At 35.7% G+C, this 23,936-nt stretch overlaps 3 protein-coding genes across 8 annotated transcripts; 1 reads left to right on the top strand and 2 right to left on the bottom strand.

The window, feature by feature from the left end:
• Positions 1-1,376: 1,376 nt before the first annotated feature.
• u2af2b (U2 small nuclear RNA auxiliary factor 2b) lies at positions 1,377-8,870 on the bottom strand. 3 transcript variants are annotated; one of them, XM_043217753.1, is made up of 13 exons: positions 8,385-8,868; positions 7,668-7,688; positions 7,276-7,408; positions 6,908-6,943; positions 5,566-5,672; positions 5,047-5,198; positions 4,499-4,615; positions 4,257-4,395; positions 3,955-4,034; positions 3,401-3,523; positions 3,230-3,316; positions 2,458-2,709; positions 1,377-2,272 (listed from the first exon to the last, which is right to left on the bottom strand). In XM_043217753.1, exons 1-13 carry the CDS (start codon positions 8,431-8,433, stop codon positions 2,138-2,140), a joined length of 1,431 nt encoding a protein of 476 aa, XP_043073688.1. In that variant the 5' UTR covers positions 8,434-8,868; the 3' UTR covers positions 1,377-2,137. The 3 variants fall into 3 exon arrangements, with proteins under 3 accessions (XP_043073688.1, XP_043073690.1, XP_043073689.1); XM_043217755.1 differs by lacking the exon at positions 6,908-6,943 and having other exon boundaries at positions 8,385-8,869; XM_043217754.1 differs by lacking the exons at positions 6,908-6,943; positions 7,668-7,688 and having other exon boundaries at positions 8,385-8,870.
• Positions 8,871-9,050: 180 nt separating this feature from the next.
• On the bottom strand, positions 9,051-13,019 carry ccdc106b (coiled-coil domain containing 106b). 4 transcript variants are annotated; one of them, XM_043217294.1, is made up of 7 exons: positions 12,953-13,019; positions 12,576-12,652; positions 11,708-11,806; positions 11,420-11,626; positions 11,181-11,333; positions 10,558-10,764; positions 9,051-10,475 (listed from the first exon to the last, which is right to left on the bottom strand). In XM_043217294.1, the coding sequence occupies exons 2-7, from the start codon at positions 12,613-12,615 to the stop codon at positions 10,159-10,161; spliced, it is 1,023 nt and encodes a 340-aa protein (XP_043073229.1). In that variant the 5' UTR covers positions 12,616-12,652; positions 12,953-13,019; the 3' UTR covers positions 9,051-10,158. The 4 variants fall into 4 exon arrangements, with proteins under 4 accessions (XP_043073229.1, XP_043073231.1, XP_043073228.1 ...); XM_043217296.1 differs by lacking the exon at positions 11,708-11,806 and having other exon boundaries at positions 12,953-13,018; XM_043217293.1 differs by lacking the exon at positions 12,953-13,019 and having other exon boundaries at positions 12,576-12,727.
• Positions 13,020-17,562: 4,543 nt separating this feature from the next.
• On the top strand, positions 17,563-23,714 carry rcvrn3 (recoverin 3). Its single transcript, XM_043218221.1, has 4 exons — positions 17,563-17,584; positions 18,490-18,877; positions 21,978-22,089; positions 22,178-23,714. The coding sequence occupies exons 2-4, from the start codon at positions 18,497-18,499 to the stop codon at positions 22,258-22,260; spliced, it is 576 nt and encodes a 191-aa protein (XP_043074156.1). The 5' UTR covers positions 17,563-17,584; positions 18,490-18,496; the 3' UTR covers positions 22,261-23,714.
• Positions 23,715-23,936: the final 222 nt, after the last annotated feature.

Below are 23,936 nucleotides of genomic sequence, written 5' to 3'. Positions count from 1 at the left end.
TTAGCAGTGACTACTATCAATAAAGTCAACAAAAGTGAAAAAATGTAAACTCCATAGTACATCAGATCTGCTTTAATAAATGCAAATATATATTTACCTTTATCTCTTTACTGTAACATAACACACCAGATTCCTCTGACACCCAATATCAACCTGAATTTCAAATCTGCAACATTGTTATTGTTAAAGCAAAAGGAAAATGTAAATGCTAGATGAAAAACCAACAACATCAAAATAATTTGATGTATTAAAACTACTAAAAGTGAAAATCAAGCAGTAAAAATAACAATTATTAAAACGTAGATACAAAATATTAAGCCAATTCCAAATGTTAACCCATTCTTTCATTTGCTGATGACGTATGCACTGCTTTTTGGACTAGATCTTAAAATCACTTGCAAAATATGAGCAGCTTTATCAAATAAGATGATTTTTAAATGCTTTAAAAAAACCGTTCCATTAAAAGACTGTTGATTGTAAAAGCTTTTTACTACTGTTTGCATGAGAAAATCAAGACATTACCAAATGTATTCAATGAACAGAGAGATTGAGACGGAAACAGACATAACACACTATGAACAATTGTCCAAGCTGACATAAAAACACACAATAGGCCTATTAATTTCATTTCTACCAAACACGCTTGTTAACACTCCTTGATGCTGAAACCACATGATAAGAGTAGAATTAAATGCACAACATAAAAACCGTCTTCAATCATAACACGCTAGTAAGAATAAAAGTATCTGCAGCATGTTGCTGCACGGCAGTGATAAACCTTTCCACTTTACACAGAGAAAGAGAGGGAGAAAGAACTGATAAACTTTGGTTCAGAATTACAAAAGACTTCATAAAACCAGTTCAACACAACTACCACAGTCCATCCACGGCATCTCAACACAGCCCAGTTCAATCGGATGCCCTCTAACAAGCTAAAAAAAAAAACTATGATAGAGCAATCACGACCTCCACAAGCAAATAAACGTCTGTGGTCTTGAAAAAGGTAACACTAAACAGTCCTTAAATGAGAAACATTCGAAAATCTGTCATTGATTATAGACACTTGTGGTACATGAGTGTATTTTTCCATTTACTGATTTCAGGTTTTAGCATTCACTAAACGCTTCTATTTTAGTAAATCGGCAGATATACAGGTCTGATAGTGCTGTACTATGTAAGAAGCAATAAGCAGCATGAACATACTTCAAAGATGATGTGCAGAGGGAATAAATACCTATATTCAGATCCAAAGATGAAGAAAATATAGATTCAGTTTAGAAATTGGTCATGTGACCGGCCAAAAATGTTACATATTGCTTCTTAACAGAGTAGCATGCGTCGCCTCACAAATCAATGACAACCAGATTCACAGCTGATCATACTTCCAAGAGTTTTATTATCAAAAGTGGCCTATTATACTGAGAGAAAAAAAACAAACAAACAAAAAAAAAAACATCACGCATACAGAAAAGGTGCCACACTGGACAAATGCCATCACCGTCTAATGGGTTGGTGATATGTATGGAAGTGACTAAGTTTAAGAACAAAACCTGACAAAAACTGGGACAATCTAATACCTGGAGATATGAACTGCAAAAAGCTACAAAATGGGAGGGAAACGTTGTGAGTTGGCCAACAGAGAAGACGAATGACTTCCTGTCACAGTAGGATATTCAAATGAGAAATAAAAAGAGATAAAATCAAGGTAAGAGACCGAAATACGTTGTTTTGATTTGAATTACCTGGCTAATATGAACTTTAGGTTGGGTATCAATAGTTTTTTCGTCTTCTCTGATGGTCACAATTTTACATCATTTGTTTCAGTATACAATTAAAAAATAGTCATTTTTATTAACAGAATAAGTATAATCAGTATAACAGAATTTCCTGCTAATGTTCTTAAAATACAAATGAAAGCAAAAGCCCTCCCGTAATTGCTCACAAATCATCTCAGCCAGAAAAAAAAAAAACTGAACATTCATCTTTTGGCTTTTTTTTTTCCTTTTTCTTTTTTCTTTTTTTAAGAGTACAAAAAAAAATGTTCCCCCTTTTGTCATCTCTGCCTCAATTTCTCTCTCTTTTTATGAGTTATCACAAAGCTGCTATTCCTCCATCTTATTTTTCTTGCTCTTCTCCTCTACCAGAAGTCTCGGCGGTGGTAAGCATCTGGATCGCAATACTTGGTCACCACCACCCTGTTGGCGAACTTTCTCCCCGTTAAGGCCTGCATGGCTTTCTGGGAGTCGAAAACAGAAGTGAACTCCACAAAAATCTGGAAAAATAAAACAGATCGTGAGATGGATTGTTATATGTTTGTGCAGCGCTACCATGTGTTCATTGCTGGAGGGTTTAAAGTCAAAGTGCTCTAATCAGCACCTATGCAAGGACTGAGGAACCACAGAGTTTGACCAAGTCCATGGCCACCATCCATCCTTGAGCTGGTCTGGTGAAGCTTACCTTGCCGGTCCCAGGGATCTCAAGGCCATCGACAGGCCTAGGGATCTCTATGCTCTTGACCTGGCCGTATTTGGAGCACTCGTCCCTGACATCCTCCACTATCTCCTCATACTCTTCATCGTCCAGGAGCTCCTCTGGAGCCACCATGTTCATCAGGCACAGGACCTCGGTGGGAACACCACCCATTTGCACCATTGGGTTCGTCATCAGACCCGGCACTTGCAACGTCACTGGAGTCTCATTTATACTTGTCTACAAAACGTTAGTGAAAGGAAAAAAAACAAAAGGACAGCTTGAGTAACAATTTATCTCATTTAAAATAATGAAACAAAGTTTCTCCTAGGACGTGCAACCTATTAAAGACTTTTTGCTTTGAAATGGCCATTCAAATGTATTGGGTCAGTATTTTTTTTAGTAAGGAAATAATTTTTATTCACCAAAAGGTGTGTGGGTGTGTATATAATATTTCAGTTTTCATCATTGATAATAAATGTTTCTTATGCAGTAAATCAGCATATTAATGATTTCTGAAAGATAATTAGATAGCGACAACTGAAAAGTAATGGTAGCTGAAATTAAAATACATTATAATAATATTAATTTTATTTAAAATTTAATTTTAAACTGTAGTGATAATTTTCCCTCTTTCTTTTACTGTATTTTCAATCAAATATATGTGGCCTTAGTGAGCATAATATTATAATATTATTTGAGCAGTATATTAAGAAATTAAAACGGTTGTATTTTGAATGCATTATTTAAAGTTGCTCACCAGTGTGGCATTCTTGGCTCCTACACTTGCCCTCTGAACCAGCAGCTTCTTATCTGCTAACTGCATACCATTCAGTCCTGCAATAGCCTGGGGGGGAAAAAAATTAAGAGATTAACTTTCGTTAAATTGGACGAAAGGATGTTAAAATCCATGGATACCGTGGAAAATCACCTGATCATTGATGTTAACATCCACATATTCACAGAAAGCGTAGCCCTTTGAGAGGCCGGTAGCGCTGTCCTTAACCAAATTAAAGGCTTTGAGAGGTCCAAATGAGGTTAACAACTCTTTAACCTGAGGACATAAAGAAATAAATTCAAATTACTATACCACACCTAATATAAGCAAGAAAAAAAACAACAGAAAAAAAAAGTTTAGTAAAAACATTAGTAAAGGATTTTTGTGTCAACAACATTTTCACACAAATAGTTAGGGGCCTTTTAAAAAAAATTAACCACTGGTGCTTATTTTTCTGTTTATCTTATTTTAAAGCATCTTGAGGCCCACTCAAGTCATAAAGCCCCTAATGTGGCTTGGTTCCCATGGTTAAAAAAACACTGGTTTAGATTTAATTATAGATTTAAAGATTCTATTTTTCTTTAAACCAAAAATAATAACTGTTTCATGGTATATTAGACTCTTTATCTAAAAAGGCTTAATACATTTTGCTCTGATACAGTATGTCTGATATATAGACTTTCTAGTAGAAACCTTTTGTAACCAACCTGGTCATCATTGAGATAGTTTGGCAAACCACCAATGAAAAGCTTGTGAATAGAGTCTGGTACAACAGTGGACACCACACCTGTGGAGCAGATGAAGAACAGCCATTAACAGACAACTGACTGGCAGAAGAAAATAATAGACTGAAAGACCAAAACGAGAGGGGTTAAAAATCAAAAGAACAGAAATAACCGGTTTAAGTTTAAATAAAATGAATTAACCTGCAAATGCAAATCAAATGTATTCTGAAGCTTTATGTAATTAAATGAAAATGAGTAAAGAGGGAAAGGTAAAATCTATGTACCTGGTACGTATACGCTGGGGTTCTCGCTCATGCCGGGTAATGGCTGATAGTCGTGCGGTCGACGAATCTTTAAGCTCTGCCCCTGGAAGATGATGCCATCAAAAGCCATGGCCTGCGTGGTCTCATCCACTGATCGGAACTTAAGAGTTGATGGGAGGAAAATTGTAAGGAACCCAGCTATTTATTAGAAACCTATTTATTAGAAATAAAAGCCTGTGTCGGGGAATATAGGCATCTCTCACCTCAAGGAAAGCAAAATTCTTGTCCTGGTTAATCTGGACGGCGAGGACAGGGTTTCCTGGGGCCTGAGTCAGACCGCCGAGTCTCATCTGGGCATTGAAGAAGTCCATCATAGATTCCTGATGAAAAAGAATTCTAAGTGAGCTTTAGAAAAAGCTTGGAGTTTGTTACATAACGCAAGGACATTAATAGTGTTGCACCAATACTAATATACAGATATTTAATTGAATGTAGTAAACAATTACAGAGTAAAACAAACTCTTTATTTTAAAGTGTTTACTATTCATTTATAAAAGTTGTGTATAGAATAGATTAAATAAGATTTTCTTAGCCGTTCATTTAACAGTGTTATTAAATTAGAAGTGGTTTTAGGATTGCGTTTAAGTGAGCAGTGAATAATGGCAAGTGCAATCTAAAAGTAAAAACAATATTATAATGCAATATTATGCTTCTACGTAATATATTTAACCGTGCCAGTGTTCTCTATGTGGATCTGTTCTCCAAAGCCCCGCAGAGTAATTCTAGTATGTAAATAGTGTTCATTTAACACCTCTGTGATGCCAAATGGGATGTTGCCAACGTAAAGTCTGCGAGCCTGGCGAGTCATCTGACTGCCCACTACGGGTACCGGGGTCGGCGTTACTGCCAGGCCGTCTGGCGTCATGGTGGGCAGCAAAGCCGTAGCGGGGATCTGACCAGCAGCTGAGGGAGAGACAGAAAATAACGGCATTAACAACAATACATCAATGAGACCTTCTTTAAAAAAAAAAAAAAAAAACTGAACCAAAAGCATTAGTGGCTATAATCATGGCAAGAGAAAACATTTATATGACATAAATAGAAAATAAACAAATACATACATATAATAAAATAACAATAACAAAATCAATAACAATTATACAAGAGTCTTTTATCTTAATGATACATTTTGTGTGGGTAATGTACAGGTAGGTTAAAAACAAACTAATATTTTCTGAAAATAATATATAGCATGATTATAGAAATTGTGAATTTAAAAATCCTGCTAAGAAATAAAACATTTCTGTGCATCACTGCAACTGCCCCTTACCTTGCATTGCCTTATACTGCATGGGTGTAATGTGTTCAAAACCAGGGGGTGGTACATCCCAATACTTCTTAATTTTTATCTTCTTTTTCTCCCGGTGAGGAGAACGGCTGATTTACAGAAAGGCAGAGAGAAAAAGTAACGTAATTAAAGTGAATTCAATTGTATGCTATATAAATGCTTAATGCAACTGCGATATAAATGTTTAATAGTATGAGGAGGATTAAGTTTTATTATATTATGCCTAAATCCTAGTGAAAAGTAGACAAATCTAAAACACACACAAAAAAACAAAAAACAAATACAATGCATAGTAATAACCTTCAATCGTTACAATTAGTACTGAGTAAAAAAGTGTATACCTAACATAACAATACCACACACAGAGAAGAAACAAATTAAAAGGTCCTTAAATGTACTCACTCCCTAGGCCAGTGCTTTTCAATCCCGTTCCTTGGGACCCACAGCTCTACACATTTTGCATGTCTCCCTTATCTGACACACTATTTTGAGTTCATGGAGCTCTTTCCTAATAAGCTAATGATCAAAATCAGGTGTGTAATCTAGGCAGACATGCAAAATATGCAGAGCTGTGGGTCCCCAGGAATAAGTTTGAAAACCACTGCGCTGGGCCATCCAAAAACTAAATGAGTCCGTTTCTTCTTTGGAACAGATTTTGGGAAATTCTGCATCGAATCACTCACCAATAGATCCTTTGCAGTGATGCCGTCAATATAAGAGTCCAAACAGCTGATAAAAACCTCACAATCATTTACAAGGATTTACATGTGAATTACTGTGAGGTCTTTTTTTTTTTTTTAATCAGCTGTTTGACTTTTAACTTTTGCAAAAAGCTGCATGTTTATAAGAAACAAATCCATTATTAAGTCTAACCAAAATACAGCCCATATAAATGCAAAAATCCACCAACATATTTGTTTTGGACTATTTCTGTTTATAAACAGCACTTGATTTTTCTCTTCTAATTCAGACAAGAAAACATTTTTAAAGCATTATTAGAAATAGGACTCAATGTTTTATTTCACGGAACGATAACTGATGGACTGGAGTTGCATGGATTATATTTTTATTCAGCTGTCTGAACTCTCATTCTGACGGCACCCATTCACTGCAAAGCAAGGAAATCTAACACTTTTTTTCAAAATCTGTTTTGATGAGGAAACAAACTCATCTGTATCTTGTCATACATGTCTTAAAAGCAATATTAATTTTGGGGTAAACCATTTCTTTAGATTAAACAGAGTAGTAATTGATCTTGAATTTGTCAAACGTAAAAGAAAAAATAATAAATGGCAAAACAGGGCCAGCCCATCTGCAATATTACCTGACATTTTCTTGGGGATGATTCTGAGTATGATCACTGAAATGACATTTAAGAACAGGGTTTGACATGTAGCTACTTTGCAGTAGCTTAAACCACATACATAAACATAAGGGAGAAGGTTTAAGAGCTGGACTAATGATTCAACTTGCCTTATTCTTAAATACTGTGAACTACTTCAGTTTTACATTCAGAGCATCAAGTGACTCATATTGTAATAACAGCATCTATTAGAACAATGAGATTTTATTCTGCTTGCAAGGCTTTAATAAAGTGCAAAAAAAATACGACGTTTAAATATGCACTTCAACAAGCGTAAAGCTCTCACTCTGTGCTGGACCATCCTTTTAAAACATGACATCGGCTCTAACCTGCGTCTATGGCGGCGGTCCTTGCTGTCGCTGCGGCGTTCCCTGCTTCTCCTCTCTCTGCTTCTCCTTTTCCTCTCTCGACTGCGGCTCCGTGACGGACTGCGTCGCCGGTGGCGGTTCTCTTTGTCCCGCTCTGAGACAGAATGAAGACAGACACGCAAAACATGAGACTTAAGGTCTCGACATGGTTCCTGAAGCAAACAGGAGTGAGGAAAGGAAAAGGAAAAGAAGCAGCAGCCCAATCCAGTTGCAGAATTAAATAAGATAGAGAGAGAGAGAGAGATTATGCAGCTTTTCACAGTGAGTATCTGGAGGAAAAAAAAGGAAGATTAGATGGAAAGGAAGAAGACAGCATGTGCATGATTTTCTGCACCTCATTCTGGGATACCCACCATGACCGTTTAGACTGTCACCTGCGTAGAAGAGAATGAGAGAGGTTAAATCACTTATATGTGACTTTACACAATACAGACTGTTTCAAAGCCGGTTTATTATAATAATCGGGAAAACAACAGAAAAAATGCTGCGAACTGGAGGGAAAGAGGAAGTCATTGCAACTTATTGTATAAGTCTTATAAATCCTACAAACAGAATGCAAAATGTGTTACTAATGACAGGCGATCGGACAACAGTAAAGTTACAAACTCATGCGAGACAAAAAGTTAAGGCTTGTAATTTCTAGAAGTTATCACAAGTCACGTGAGCTGAGGTTTCACGTACAAAACGCCCTCAGAACGTATTATAAATGTATGTTTAAAAAAAATGTGACTAATGAACACAACATAAAACTTTTTTTATAAATAAGCAGTTGCTGAAACCTTTATATACCAAAAAAACGGCATAATTTAAAAAGGTAGCAGCCTACGCGGTCAGTAAATATTAACAATTACCAACACACAAAGGTTTAATCATATTCACAGCTTTTAAAATCTGTTTTCTTTATATGTTAAGAATAAGACAAGAATATACTTCAAATGCCGAATGATTTTCATTACCGTAAACATCACTCTGTGAGTATTTATACTGGCAACAGACACCATTTTTATTTATTACGATGGTATGCAAGTGATAACTGTCCAGGGCAGTCATTAATGAATATTTATACTCACCTTGTTTGTTTTCAGAAAGCTGTCGCTCAAATTCGTCAAAATCAGACATCCTGGTGTTTTGATCTGAAGCAGAAACTTCAGTTAACACGCTCTTTCGCTTATAAATAGCTTCCTCGTTCACACGCACTTTTAAAGGGACGGACTATAAAAATACAGACGTTTTAAAATGCAACACCAGCATATAAAGTTTTCCGAGACACGTAAATGTCGTGCAGAAGGAAAATAAACGCTTTGCTTCGGATGGTTGTTAGCTGCTAATGCTAACTCCAACTGGTGCAGGACGCAAGGAAATAATAGTTTCGCTTCGGCGAAAAAGATGATTAAATCGCCTATATGTAACGACTTGCTCTTTAGATATATCCCCTGATAGTCAAACGCTGTTATTTGTCATTATTAACTGTGCTAAAGTCCAGTCCGTCTCGGCCAAAGAAGCTAACCGCTTACTCCGCGTTGGCGGATGCACTGACCGTTTCTTCACGGCCCGAAACTCACTCTGAACGAGGACTTTGGCGCCGTGCGTCCCCTACAGGCCTGGAGGTACGTTTTTCCATTTTAATCCACTTCTCATCCAAGTCATGTTAGCTGTTGTTTTTAAATAGAAACATAATTTAAAATAATATAGCGGAGTTCATATTGGAAATGACTGAATGCTCTTCCTTACGGTGTTGGAGATGCGTTTTAATAACAGCAGGGCACAGTTTTTACATGAACAGTGAAAATGCAAAATAATAGGGTCACAATCACAAAAACATCAATAAAGCCTTTAAACGGTTGGTCCGATGTATGAACAATTTTAGCATTACATTTAATCTTACAGGCATACCATCAACTAGTAAGGAATGCCGTGAACAACATTTAATATTTTAAATCAATAAACAATCTCTAAGTTTTGACTTTTGCTTGTAACCTCCTGAGTAGGACTCGTAAAACGTCTCCAATATTATACATTGACTTTTTATACACAATTTATTTTGCCATTTTACAAAAACAAAAATAGTCCCATATTACGACGAAAAGAAGGGTTTGCATTTCTATAAACAAAGGCTTTATTTGTGGAATCTGAAATGATTTGTGCCAACAAGACTGCACCAGAACTTCAAACCTAGTGACTTTAATAAACAGATGAACACTGAAACTACTTCTTTGAGTTTTTCTCACTAATTGTTTAATTGAAAGTAACCACAGCTTGTTAAAGCAAAGGCCACTAATGAAAGAGTTTTGTTTTTTTTTTCCAGCAAATTTAGAACATTTTGAAACTCTGAAGATGATGCAACAAGCTGAGAACTTCAATTATTATTATTCAATAACCTTTAGCCCGATTCGTATCACCCAAATGTGATCACAAAGGTCAGAATACGAAAGAAAATGGCACCTTGTGTGATCCCCATGAAAATCAAACAAAAAGTACATTTTAATTGAAGGACGGAATTTACAATAAGAATTTGGGCATATCTAGAAAAATAGAAAATGTAACCCTTCACATACAGTGGCTGACTACAAATCTCACAAATGTTCTTCTCCCTTTATTTCTTCACTCACAAGTTCTTACAGTATAGTATTTGGCCAAATAGCCATTCCTGAAATCTACACATTTTGAAAAATGATCGTTATTAACAGAGTTGGCAAAGTGTTGAGATTTGAACATTTTTTCCCCTCCAAAAGTGTCGATCTAGAAAAAAAAAAAACCCTATAAAGTGTCAATGAATGGACTCCAAATACCTATAAATCAACAGTGCAGGCTTCTCCACCCCAAAAAAGGACTATCTGTGGAAATTTAGTGTCTGAACCTGTACGAGATGGGCAGCAAGAGGTTGCTCTTTTTCAAGGCCTGCACCTTAGCATGCGCGCTCTCGTCAAGAGCTTTATAGCAGCGTCTTGCATAATCCAGGAGCTTTTCCTTGGAGGAATCGAACTCACCAACTTCAGATACCTTCTCAGGAGCAACCAAAAGCATTTCAGCAATAGGAGTGGTGGAGGCCACGGTGTTACGGTCAACCCCATGGACCTGGAACGCTCTTGACATGCTCTTCAACTTTTGATAGGTGACAAGGATCTTATTGTAGCGCAGCAGAACACCTGCAGGGTCTTTGACTGCAAATACGGTTGGAGTCGATAGATATTTATTAAATGTAGAGAACAGCTTTGAAATATTTGGAAACTGAAAACAACTCACCTCTTTGTCTTTCCATGCTTCGCGCAATACGGAAAACGCGTCGTCTTTTCACCCTTGTTTGGCCACTCTGCCTTCCTGAACGGCTCTTACGTGAGTTTTTACCGTCTGAATCCTCGGCATCATCATCTGTAACAACATGCTCCTCTTCCACAAAATCTTCCTCTGCTATATACTCTTCCTCCTCAATCACCTCCTCGTCTTCTTGATCTGGGGTGAATAGCAAAAAAAAAATTAAAAATACAATTTTGCAGAACAATTTTCATTATAGGGTTATTATTGTTGGCTAAGTGAAAACTAAAACCAAAAAAAAAAAAAAAAAAAAATTAACTGAAATAAAAATATGTAAGATTTTAGCCATGGTAACGTTTCTTGTTTTTATTAAAAGTCCAGAAATCACTAAAATAACCAAAACATAAAAATATATTAAACTATAATAGATAAATATTTATATATTAAATATTTATATAATATTGAAAAAATTTAGAAAATAAGAAAATACTACCAAAACAATATTATTTTAATTATATTAAAATACTGGTTACAGATAACGAATACAATAGTGAGATTAGGTGCAAGTGATTTTAAAACTGTAATTATACATAGATAAAAAAATAATAATTAACTGTTTCTGCCACGCTTCAGGTTGCGTGGTGTGATTTTTCCAGAGCGGGTTATTATGGATGATGGAGAAGTAATAGCCGTCTTCCGGGTGGGTGGCTTCAGGTTGGTGGGCTGCTTCCCAGTGGTGGGTTGAAGCTCAGCTTCTGCTTCCGTTTCTTAAATTCAATAAAGATAACACTTCATAAAACTGGATTATTACATTGCAAGACACTATTTTCTTTCCACAAGTGCTTAAAGCTACCTTTAACAGTTATGCCATTGCCCTCCTGACTCTTGGTGGTGAAAATAAATCTGTCAAGTTGGCACCGCAAGAAGTCCCTCTCTTCCTCCAGATCTTCTATGCGTTTTTGAAGCCAGGAGTTTTTTTCCAGGGAAATCTGCAGTTGTGCTCGGAGGCTCGTAATCAGAAGGTATGGACTGCAAGTAGGAATCTGACCTGATACGGACTCTGCAGAAGCATTTAAACATACTACGGTATAGACCTTCATTGCGATAATCGAACATTTTACAGTGTGACCGAGGTAAGTACCATCGAAAGTGTGGTCATTTTGATTATAGAAACCAGACTCATCCAGACTGTTGTCCTCAAAGGGAATAGAAATTTCATACCCATCTTCATTTTTCAAACCTGTCACCAGGAAAAAGACAAATCTGGCCTTAGACGGTAGCTGGTTTTAAGGTCCAAACTGGCCATTTGTCGCTCTAAAGTGGTTTAGTTCTCTAAATGAGCAACATGATAAAATTATTTATATTTTGACACCGCCCACGTTTATCTTTATGCAGATATAATGTTCATGTTGGAATGTTTCAACAAGATCATCTACCAAAGAAACCAAAATGATCCATATTAATTATCTTTTTAGAGAAATTATGTAAAAAAGTGTTCATATATGATGCAGCACATTTTTGTGAAATGTTTACTTGTACAGCGTTAAGAGATATTAAGATATAGCGGCAACTGATATTTACATTATGCAAGTATTAGTCATATGGTTATATTGTTTATTATTATATAAACTATCAAAATATACATTTCTGCTCAGTTTGGGCCTTTGAATAATTTTTAAGTCTTTTCCTTCCTTGAATATGAGCTCTATGAGCCATAAAACTGTAACATGACAAGATATATAGTCACATGTTTCAATGAATTGCTCAGTTGAAATGACTTTTCTGTCTATTACCTCACCTTCGCCACAGTAAACCTAAACCAGCAAACACGTGTCCGGTTAAGCTGGTTTGTGGAACCAGCTGGCAACCAGCTAATAATAACCAGCGTGTTCAAACGTGGACTAACCAGAAATCAGCTCCATATCCCAAAATGACCTTCAAACTAGATATCTCAAATAAGCTACGACCGTATCCCGTTTAAAGGCTTGTAAAAACGAACAAGGCCTGACCTCTGCAGCTCCTCGTGCTTCTCTGAGCATCGGTCATCATGATTTCGGTGGCATCGATGTGGCTGATATTCACGAATCTACAACAAAACATAAATTCTCTCAAAACCACGACTCCAACTTCTTACTAAACTAAACCTATGCAAAACTTCGGAGTGAATGCATGGCACAGAGCGGGGCGTGATGCAATTAATAACAACCAGGGACGACTAAGTAGTTAATTAGTCATTAACATTAACAAGTAGTTAATTAAACATTAATTAATTTGCTTGTGTATCTCCCGACCTGTCAAACAAAGCAACGGATGAATATTGCATATGTTTCTTATAACAAGGAAAGCGTAAGTATACTTAAATTAGCTTTGTAATATAAAGTCGCACCGAATAGAACCACTGAACCACACGAGCCTTTTAGTGCATGCTCGCGAGACACCTAATAAACCTACAAACGCAAGGCGAAAGACCTCAGCAGCCAAGCCCCAAACCTGATTGATTGGTTCTTGATTGTTGTTTTGCGTCTGTGTCGATGTCTGCATCACGAGGATTGACTGACTGAACGATAGTCTGCAGAACAAGATTATCCGGCTCTTTTAGAAATCATACGTGATAAATCCACAAATCGGGGCGGTTTATTCAGATCCTAAAAAAAGTTTAGTTGTGCATGTATTTTTTTCTGTCAATAAATTATGTTTTCAGACACTTTAAAATAAATTAAACAAGATCCCAAGTGTTTTTTTCCCTACAAAGTAGCACTAATAGTAACTTAATAACGCAATCTAAAATGTATAATTTTAATTTATTATGTTATGGTATTAAAACAGCATTATCTTTTATTGTTTAAAAAAATATTAAGGATTTTATTTACTTTCTTTGGTAATTTTGCATGTACAGCTATGATAACAAGAGACGTTGCAGTACTTCACAATTTGCATTTCACAGTTTGCATCGTTATAAAAAAAAATAAAATAAAATAAATAAATATATATGTTAAAGCATAGTCAAAGCTATTTAGTCAAACATTGTGAGATGGACTTTGTTTAGATGTGATCACGTGATGAATAATTGGTTTAGCTATTTTCGCGGAAAATTGGTTACCATGGTGACTCGTTCGAAAGGGCAGCGTTCCGGTGGTGTCAAATATCAACACGTCTGGGTGGGTCCGGAAACAGCTACAGACAGGTTTAGCTCGTACCTGACGGAACCACACCTGAAAAGCGATGAAATGTTTAATGTTCATGAAGTGAAGATACGAGAATAAAGGTCAGTGCATTTAATAATGCATTTTAGATCGATGAAGCCCTGTTTGTATCATTTTCGTGAGTAGATATGATATGTCTATTGTTCGGTCGTTGACATTCGCACATGGTCTTTCTGAGCGCATACAATAATGTAAAATAAAGTTGGAGTAGTTATACTGATCGATTTAAGGTTTAAAGTTACTTTACTTTCACACCTGAGGGTTCAAGCCCCAGTGTTTTTACAATAGGCTCAACTGAGTAACAAAATGTTTTGTGGAAAGGGAAAAAGTTGTGAATTTACCTTAATTTTTCACTAGCTGTTTGCATTGTGCAATTTTACACTGTTAATAGGTATTATATTTGATAATGTTCATGAATGCATTCATTTATTCTACAAAAAACATAATTTACTGTCTATTTGTCCCCAACAGCTAACATGGCGCGTGCTGGTTTGAAACACTGCAAAGTGGCCCTGGGCTTTGCTGTCATATTTGACATTTTTGGCTTTACGGCCCTGTTTCTGGGGATCTTTGCACCGCTGGAAATGAAGGGAAGAGATTTCGGGGACCTTCTTGTCTACACCGGGGTTGTGTTGGTACTGATATCTCTTGGAGGTTGGGTCATGTGGTACAGCGGCAACATTGAGCCAACACAAAAGGACCTGAGTGGAATCGGCAATGCAGTGGATCGCCTGGCTCGGAGCCTCAGCAGGAAAATACACACACATCGTGTCCACAGAGGGCCCTGATTCTGTTAGCCCTTTCATTTGTCATTTCTGTTTTTTTACCCAAATTTTTTGTGCTTGAAATATGGGGGGGATTAAGTATTCTGATCTTACGCCCTGCTTAGGTAAACTGCCTGGAAACAGACTAATAGATGTTTAAATAACTCTATTGTACATTTAAAATATAAACATTATATTTAATACAATACTACTGTCGTAGTTTGTTCCGTTACTGTAACAACAAATCATTAAGAACTTTACTAAACAGTTACAGTTGTATTGTACTGTAGTGCAGTGTTTTAACATATTTTTATTTGCTATTGATTTCGGAGTTTGTTCTTTGTAAAGTGTTTTTTTTTTTTTTTTTACATTTGTCAAAAATAGTTTCATTGAATGTGTTTACAAAATGTATGTGATCTTGATTAATATTTGGAAAATTGTCAGTATTGTTTTATATTAAATTAACACTCTCAAATGGCTTATATATCTAGACGTTTGCCGTACTTAATATGATCTCTAGGTGGAGACAAACTGGAACATTTCATGTTATAGCAAGGGTGCTAACGGTCATATTTTTTATATGAATAAAAATAGCATTTTTGACTAATAAAATGTTGTTTAAAAAACATTTTAAATGATGTATCCTTTATGTTGTTCTTTGCTACAGGTGGTATGACAGTTGTGAACTAAAAAAAACACATTGCAAAAAAAGTTTGATAAATATGAAACTGCATTATTATTGTTATTTGTTACTTTTTAATTTAGTTTATTTGTTTACAGGGGCAGTGCACATTAATAAACAGAGTTGTAAAATGCAATATAAGTAAACAATACAATATGAGTAAATTATTTGGACCATATAAACACATAAAGAAAAAACACAGAGAAAGAGAGATATCTTAAACCCTGAATATTGTAGATCAGCTTTCTTCTCTGCCTCTTCTAAAAGTGCCTCCAGCAAACAAAAAAAAGAAGCTTAAGGTTAGTCTAAGACGTAAAAAACTGGGCTTTATTTAGCTCTAGGGTCTTTTCCCGTTTTACACTTTATCTCTGAGGGCTTTTCTTGTTTTAAGCCGTCTAATGGGATTGGGACTTATTAGCACATGTGGTCTAAAAGTGGTGTATTATGTGTGTGGTACAGACTGGAGTGCATGAGGGAAACTGGCACTTGGTGTGAGAAAAGTAGGCCTACAAAGTGGAAAAAAAAACAATGTTAGATACAAATACAGATCAATGGTTATGCAATTCTAAATCGATAAACTGGTGTGACAGAAAGCAAACTGAAAAACAAGCTAGACGTAGTTAGATCTCAAAGGTCAAAAAGATTCAAATCTATGAGATTAAACATAAGATTAATGCATTGTACACCTGTGCTTGATACGAACCTCATGCTATACAGCATGCATGTTATTCTTTATTTCTATAATACAAATACGGGTAAATAATGATGCATCTGAATTAATATGAGCTGCACAATAATTATAACACTTTTAATTTATAGATTTCATTTCATAGAGATTCAGCTATTTTCTATACATTTTACACACAAAAAGAACATTTTATGTTTGTTAACGCACAATTTAAGACCATTTGTCCATCCAATATTAACCAGACTTTTTATGGAAAAGATGATGAACTGCGATGCAACGATTTGTCACTGAGTACATAACATAACTGAATGTTAGATATGTTATTTAATTTGTCAAATCGTACTAAATGTAAAAACAAAAACAGTTTTATTGGTTAAGCAGATGCTGTAAAAAAATAAAAGAGGCAAATGCTGGTCCACAGGCATTAGTCACAATAGATTAGGATATAGGCATTCACTGTGTTGAGTCTTAGGACATGCCCACTGGGGAGCGTTTGTAGTGAATTGACATTATGTTTGGGTTTGCACTTAATTAAGCATAGGGAAATGTAATTAACTGGATACTAGTCATTAAAGACCTGTGCGCAGAAGCTTGGCTTACCTTTGGTTTCACGTGTTATGGTCCTTTCCCTCCTTCTTTCACTTTTTCCAATCATGTTTATTTCTGTGTTCTCTCTCTCATTATAGATGGAGGGATTGTCTGGTACGGGGACATTATCGTCGGCAGGAGAAGGTAGACTAGGGACAGTAAGCTGATCAGAATAAGACTATCAGGTTGTATTTATGACCCAGAGAAAATCCAACACTTAAAACGGTGGAAAGGTAAAAAAAACCCCAAATAAATAAATAAAAGATTTGATGTTAGGGAAGGATACAGATGACAGGTAAGGATAGAGTGCACAGTATGTCAACAGTCAATCGGAAGGGTCTTTCCCCCCCCCTAAAATAATTTTCAAACAATTGCGTATGTATGGACAATCTTCCCAAAGGTTAAGTACTTTGGTCAAGGTCACAGCAGTCCCCTATCAACCACAAGTAAAAACTTCAATAAAAAATAAAAAGGTGTGCAGATATTTAATGGAAAGCTGTTATTTTTTTAATAATGCTGATAGTCATATCACTGCCCAGATAATTTCTTTAATCAGCCACTGCAAATTTATCAGTTTTTATTTTCGAAAGTCACTAAAATACATTACGATCTGGACATCTGGAGAGCACAACATGAGGAGAAGACCATTACCACTCAATTTAATGAGATTTACACTTTTAAACATAAAGGTGCTTTACAATGCCTTAGAGTAACCTTTTTGTCTAAATGGTTCCATTAAGAACCAATAACATCTGTTTCACAAAAGGTTCTTTGCTGCAGAAGCAGGTTCTTCAGATTATAAAAAGGTAAGAAAGATGGTTCTTTAAAGATTTTTTGACTGCATGGTTCTGAATGGAACTATAAATTGTTCTATAATGACCGTAATTAAGGTGTTAGAAAAAAGTGCAGAACAGAAGAAAAAAACTTGTGCAAAACATGATATGTAAATCTTGTTTTGGCTGAGCCTTGTGGAATCTTGTTTAATTGACTTAACCCAGTATGGAGAGGTAGCCGCCTCCTATAACACTGCCTCATTACTCTTCCAAACACTGCCTTGATAACTCCATTCTTCATTCTTGGTCCACAACCACAGGTAAGGATATTCTTTTCTATTTGTGCATTTTAGATACAGTTTAGATTTCTCTCTAGGGCACAACTATTTTAATCAGACCTTGCATATACGTTACTGGTTATTTATATTAATTATTATACTAATATACACTTATAAACGCATTTATAAACGCATCCCAAACAACGACATACTTTTTTCAGTGACATCTCGGTTCATTCATTCACTTTATTTTCATTTATGCATATATTTTTTTTGAGTTCTGTCTACATTAAATAAAACCTTTTAAAAAAAACTTTAGTCCGTGCTATAGGTTGTGCAAAAACTAAATAGCTTTTTGTTTGCTGCAGTATATTAAGACACTTTCATGATTTAATTACTTTAAATTGTAGATACAGTTTCCTAATTGCAAAAAAGCATGCAAGAGGTGTGTTTATTTTTTCTTTTTAGAGAGATACTATTAAGTCACATTTCTCAGTAAAGTGTCACAAATTTATCAGTGAAGTGTGATAAAGAGCAACTAAATGGCAATTTCAGATATTTATATGAAATACAATAAACATAGGTCAGGATATTAAATGAAAGGGAACCATCTATTAAGTGTCAATGGTCCAGTCTCACACAAAGCATATTAATAATATAATCAACAGAAAATATATATAAAAACACATTACATGCCATATTTCAGGAATACTAAGATGTTTGGTATCATACCTTTGCTTTATTTAAAAAATATCTTTTTGGGGTGAAATATATTCCACACTTTTGTGTGTCAGATTTTCTCGGATTTTTTGTATTTTCACCTTGCTGTGTTGATTTAGAGTTTTGAATGGAAACATTGACTAACCAACATCCTTACTAAGGGCACAGTTTCACACCTTTGTTAGTACATCAGTTTCTTCTATCTTCTCTTCTTCTATCACTCAAAGGGAGGTCATGGGAAACGCACAGAGCGGAGGGATTCCCAGAGAGATCCTGGACGACCTCAAGCTGACCACCAGGTTCTCAGAGTCTGAGATAACCCAGTGGTATGAGAACTTCCAGAAGCAGTGTCCTACAGGTCGCATCTCGCTACAGCAGTTTGAGGAGATCTACGCGAAATTCTTCCCTGAAAGTGATGCCAAAACTTATGCCCAGCACGTTTTTCGGTCCTTTGACACCAATGATGATGGGACACTAGATTTTAAAGAGTATGTTGTCGCACTTCACATGACCTCCTCGGGCAAGTCCACCTTGAAGCTGGAGTGGGCCTTCTCACTGTTTGATGTGGACAAGAATGGTTACGTCACAAAACCTGAAGTGGTTGAACTCAGCCAGGTAAGAAAATGAGCACATTTCACATAAATTGTACACAAACAGATTTAATCTGTTCCCAATATATCTATAGTACACTTTAATATATATTGCCATGCTCTTTATTTACTTGATATATTCTTAGTTTAAAGTGGGCCATTTCTAAACCACTAGTAAACCAAACAGGTTTCCTTGAACTCTCGTCTGTCATTGGCTAGACAAACAGATAGCCCCGCCCCCAAATACATTGGTTGAGTCAATGTTAATTTAATCACAAAATTTTATATATTTTGAATATAATATTCAAAATATATAAAACATTACTGACGTAAACTCAAGACAATAAGAATTACAAATAAAACTGCAAAGCATTTACGAATCTGCAAATGCAGAAATCTGAAACTCAAGGATTTTAAAAGTCAGATTCTGATTGGCTGTCAGCGTTTTTTTTTTTTGTCGTAAATTATCTGGAGAAAAATTAAAAGTTCTCTTAAAGTTTTTGCATATTATTGTTATTGTATATGTTGTGGACTTCACAATGCTTGTGGATTCACTACAGAATTAAAACATTCATTTAAAATTTACAGTTATAGTTAAAAAAAACGGAAATACGTTATCATAAAGCATCATTAACATAAACAGTACTTAACACTTAAAAATGCAGTCACGGTTGAAATAAAAGAAAAACTCGGATTTTTGAGGGTGGGCTAAAAAGTTTCCACACATATATTCCAGGTATTATTATGCTTTTTATTTACTCAAAGATTTTGTTAGCTTGAAGCGTGTCATTTATGTGCCACCAACGTCATCATTCATGACATTAAACTAACCAGTTTAATGTCATGAATGATGAATGATGAATGATGACCTTGAGCACGCCCCCATCTGCCATTGGTCAGACAAACATATAACTCCGCCCCTAAATACATCAGTTGAGTCGATGTCGATTCAATAGCTGAAATCTTCACATAATTTTAACTTAATATTAGCCGTGCGATTGATGCGTAAATGTTATAGGGAGTCAAGTGTGGGTTAAACGTTTTTTAATATGATCTTGCTAAACATCTACTGTTAATGAACGATTGCCTGCAAAATTGACTGCTACTTAAGTTAAGTTAAGTGCCTGGTAGTGGGACACCCCATAAGGGATCATAGTCATAAGAGATCGTGAATGTATGCGTCTCAGACTCTGAGTCAGGTCATTTTGACAATGATTATTAAAACATAAGGAGCATTTAACATTAAAGCTGATCTAAGAACAGCGATTAGAAGCATAGAGTGACATCATCCTTAAGCTCGAGCTCTATAAGGACTCATTGCGGCGGGAGGCAGAAGGATTGGGTGGTGGGTACTGTGAGAGAGATAAGCGCTTCAGTGTGCAATCAGGATTTAAGACCACGGGTGCAGGGGGATTCAATGACATGTCAACTCTTAAGCCTTCTTAGAAATGGCTGATCAATTTCCCAGGGAGTAGTGTCAAGTGTTGGACAGAGATGTTTTAGTATGAATCAACAGAATAAATGATATCCCGTATGTTATATCATCCGAAAACAATAAACTTTCCTTAAAAAAATAGTGTGATATTACATCAAAGCAGGGCTGTCTTATGGATTATGAGTCTGTTGTGAATAGGCCTACTTGTTAATCGTGGTACGCGAGTACGATAAAGAGTTTTTAATCAAATATCTGTGCCATTACTGTGTTTAATTCGACGAACTGCAGCATCACTGAGAACGATCGCTGATTATTCTCAGATGCGTCAAATACAAATGGTTTATTAGAGTGAAAAATGCATAGATCACCACAAAATGAAAGTTCTTTTGGTATTTACTCACCTTCTTGTCGTTCCAAACATGGCTTTTTCAAGGATTATCACTGAATGAAGTAAAAAGTAATAAGGGTTGTTGAGCTCCAAAACTGATACGGTCAGCTCAAAGAAAGACAATAAATATAATGATAATGTATTATAACGTAACGTATTATAACGTTCTGTTAATTAAAAGTTCACATGGCAGTTTTGTTATCTGAAACGTTAACTGCTTGAGGCCTTTAAGGTTGTTTGGATTCTGATTGGCTATGTGAATTGTGTATATATATATATATATATATATATATATATATATATATATATATATATATATATAATGCGTATTTACATAAACATGTATTTAGTGCGTATTTACATATACATAATAAAAAAACACACATGTATACTATGTAAACAAATTTACTATATAAACACATTTATCTCGGATGGGATTAAACGCTAGTAATCGCTTGACAGCACTATTTAAAATGTAGTTGCAACAGACCAAAATTTAAACGGTTATTGAAACATTTCTCATTTCTGTTCCAGCATAACAAATGTTCTGAATATTTATTGCTCTGGTTGCAGAGGCATTCATTTATTTGAATGTCTGTTAAATGTAGTCTTTTATTTATTACACTTATTTACCTTGCATGTTTTGAGTTAGAAGTTCACTTCAGACAAGGCTGTCCTCTTTATCCTACTAAAGCTCTAAAGTAAGATTGGCACAGCTGGCACCATTTCATCTATTTGTATTAGCCTATTGTTAGGTAACTTCAGTTATATTAGGTTGAGCCGAATCAGCATGCAAACAAATTACCAAACAAGCAAGTTAAGCTCTAAAGAAGGAGTAAGACATATATAGCACTGAGGCCAGACAGATAGAGAGCTGAGGGAAAGCAGGGAGAAATAAATTTAGCACATAGCCTAAACACAATCCATTAAAACTGAGCTAAGCATGGATTACAGGACAAAATAACAGATTTGGAAATAGGTTTGTGCGTCATGAGATGTTATCCAAAGAATAGGTGCATGTAATGGCCAACGACATCATCATACAAAATAACTAAACAAAAAACTAGTATGTCCTGTACAGCAATTATAACATCAGCTGAACTCTGACTGAACTGAAACATTTCAAATATTAGAAATCTACAAGGTAAAATGTATTACTCGAAATATTCAGATTGTGTGTCTTGCCACTTAAACATAAAGTGGTTCAAAATAAAAATCTGTGTTCTCTTTGGTGACTTTGGCGAATTCGTTCCAACCCGAAAACTTCATCATTTGATCCTATTCTCTTTCTTTTGCCGTCAGGCGATTTTCAATCTCATACCAAAAGCGAAGCAGGCAAGTCTTCCCAGTGATGAGAACACGCCGGAGAAGAGAGCAGAGAAACTCTGGGCCGTCTTTGAGAAAAAGGACAACGGTAAGAAAGCTAACTTAAGATTCTGTTGATTGGCCGTTAGCATGCAGAAAAAAACATCTATAAAGTAAATTCTCTCTTACACATTCAGAACGAGTCGCAGAGGGAGAGTTCATCGAGGCCATTCAGTCAAACGACATGGCCCTGCGTCTCATTCAGTACGACCATAAATGACCCAACACGACCGCGTTCATGCACACAGTGGTTTTGTCATGCTTGACTTCCTGCGCATTTGTTGTATATTAATTGTTTTCATTAAACATTCGCCATGCTTAACTCGTGTGTCACCATTGTGTTCTGCTAGTTTAACATGTTTTTATTAAAGCAACTGTAAGGTTTTTTTTACATTGAAATGTCCGTTTCAAAATCATTCCGATGGTACACTCACATATAATAAGATAAAAGGCTCCTGTTTCCCACACTCCCATGATTTATGTCAGCAACAAATGCACATGTAGATGAATGTCTGCTGTAATAGTTTTTTTTGTACGTGGCATCATTGTTGTGGCGTGAAATACAGCTGGAGGCAAGGAAGTGATTTTCTGTAAAGGAATCTAGCAGAATCTCAATGACTATGTTTTGGATTATGATTATGCTCAAATTGGTCTGAGGATCCACAAAGTGTACGAAAATTAGTTGGGTATTTGAAATTAGGGGTGAAAAGGCTGAAAATTGACTGGGAAAAAGGCTAAAAAAAGTTGTATGAAATTAATTCATATACGATATAATAATATATCAAGATCAAAGTCCCTTTCAAATCCTCTTCAGATCTTTTGGAAAGGAAGTTTTGGTTTTAAACAAAGAACCATTTACTAGTCAAAAGATCTATAATCTCTTTCTTAGATTTTTATCATTTTGAAGCACCTTTCTTTATGGAACCATTTAGACAAAAAGGTTCTTCTATGGCATTGTTAAGCGTTTTCAACAATGTAGTTGAAAATTCGCTCATCTTCATTACAAAAGCATTGTGAGTTTCTGTGTATACCTTTCTCTTGTTATAGTGTCTAAACCAGCAGAGTACGTACTTTCCTCCATCTCATCCATTCTGCTTTTCACTTCCTGACCTCCGTCTGAATCTCGAGCGTCTTCAGACTCACATTAACGCAACAGCGAAGTCTTCTCATTTAACTGCAGGGGGGCTCCAAAATCAAACCCCAAACTACATACAGTTGCTTTAAGTAAAAGATACCAGTTTAATATAATAGTTGAAATATTCTATTCTGTTCTGTATGTTTGATTTCTGTCATGCATTTATTGAATTAGAGTTTTGTCTGGCACATAGACTTACCTTATATCTCCAGTAGTCTGTTTATAGATCGTTCAGTTGATGTATGCCGTTATTTAATTATTCTCTAATTATGGTGTCATTTCACTGTATGTAAATTCAAAACAATCTTCTTATGGTTTATATTTGCACTATGTTACAGTGTGTTATTGCAAAAAAGTTATGATTTTTTTCTCCAAACAGCATATTCAACGCGAGTTATTGATCGAATGGAACATTATTAGTAACACATGCAATTAAGTGTATGCTTTTACCATAACTTGACTATGTGTGAACATTGAACTTGCTTAAAAACATGCAAAAAAATCATCTCTCCCCTCTTTGTTTCGTGATTCTGACTTTCTTTCTCACCGTTTCTCATTCTCTCCATCTCTCACTTTATCCCCGTCTCTTACTGGGGAGATTATTCACATAATCTTCTGTCCAGCTTTTGAAAGCATCTGTCTAAAGCTGCTGGCGTTCCTGTTTTTTTCGTAATCTGTCCATTACTCCATCTTGTCGCATATTCAGATTATCTGATATATTGCGCTTGGAGATCTTATTGAAAACCCAAAATATAATGAAG

Source organism: Puntigrus tetrazona, chromosome 19 (assembly GCF_018831695.1).
Source record: "Puntigrus tetrazona isolate hp1 chromosome 19, ASM1883169v1, whole genome shotgun sequence".
NCBI classification, from domain to species: Eukaryota; Metazoa; Chordata; class Actinopteri; order Cypriniformes; family Cyprinidae; genus Puntigrus; species Puntigrus tetrazona.
Note: the sequence above shows the minus strand (reverse complement) of the source record. Positions and strands in the feature narration are given on the sequence as shown.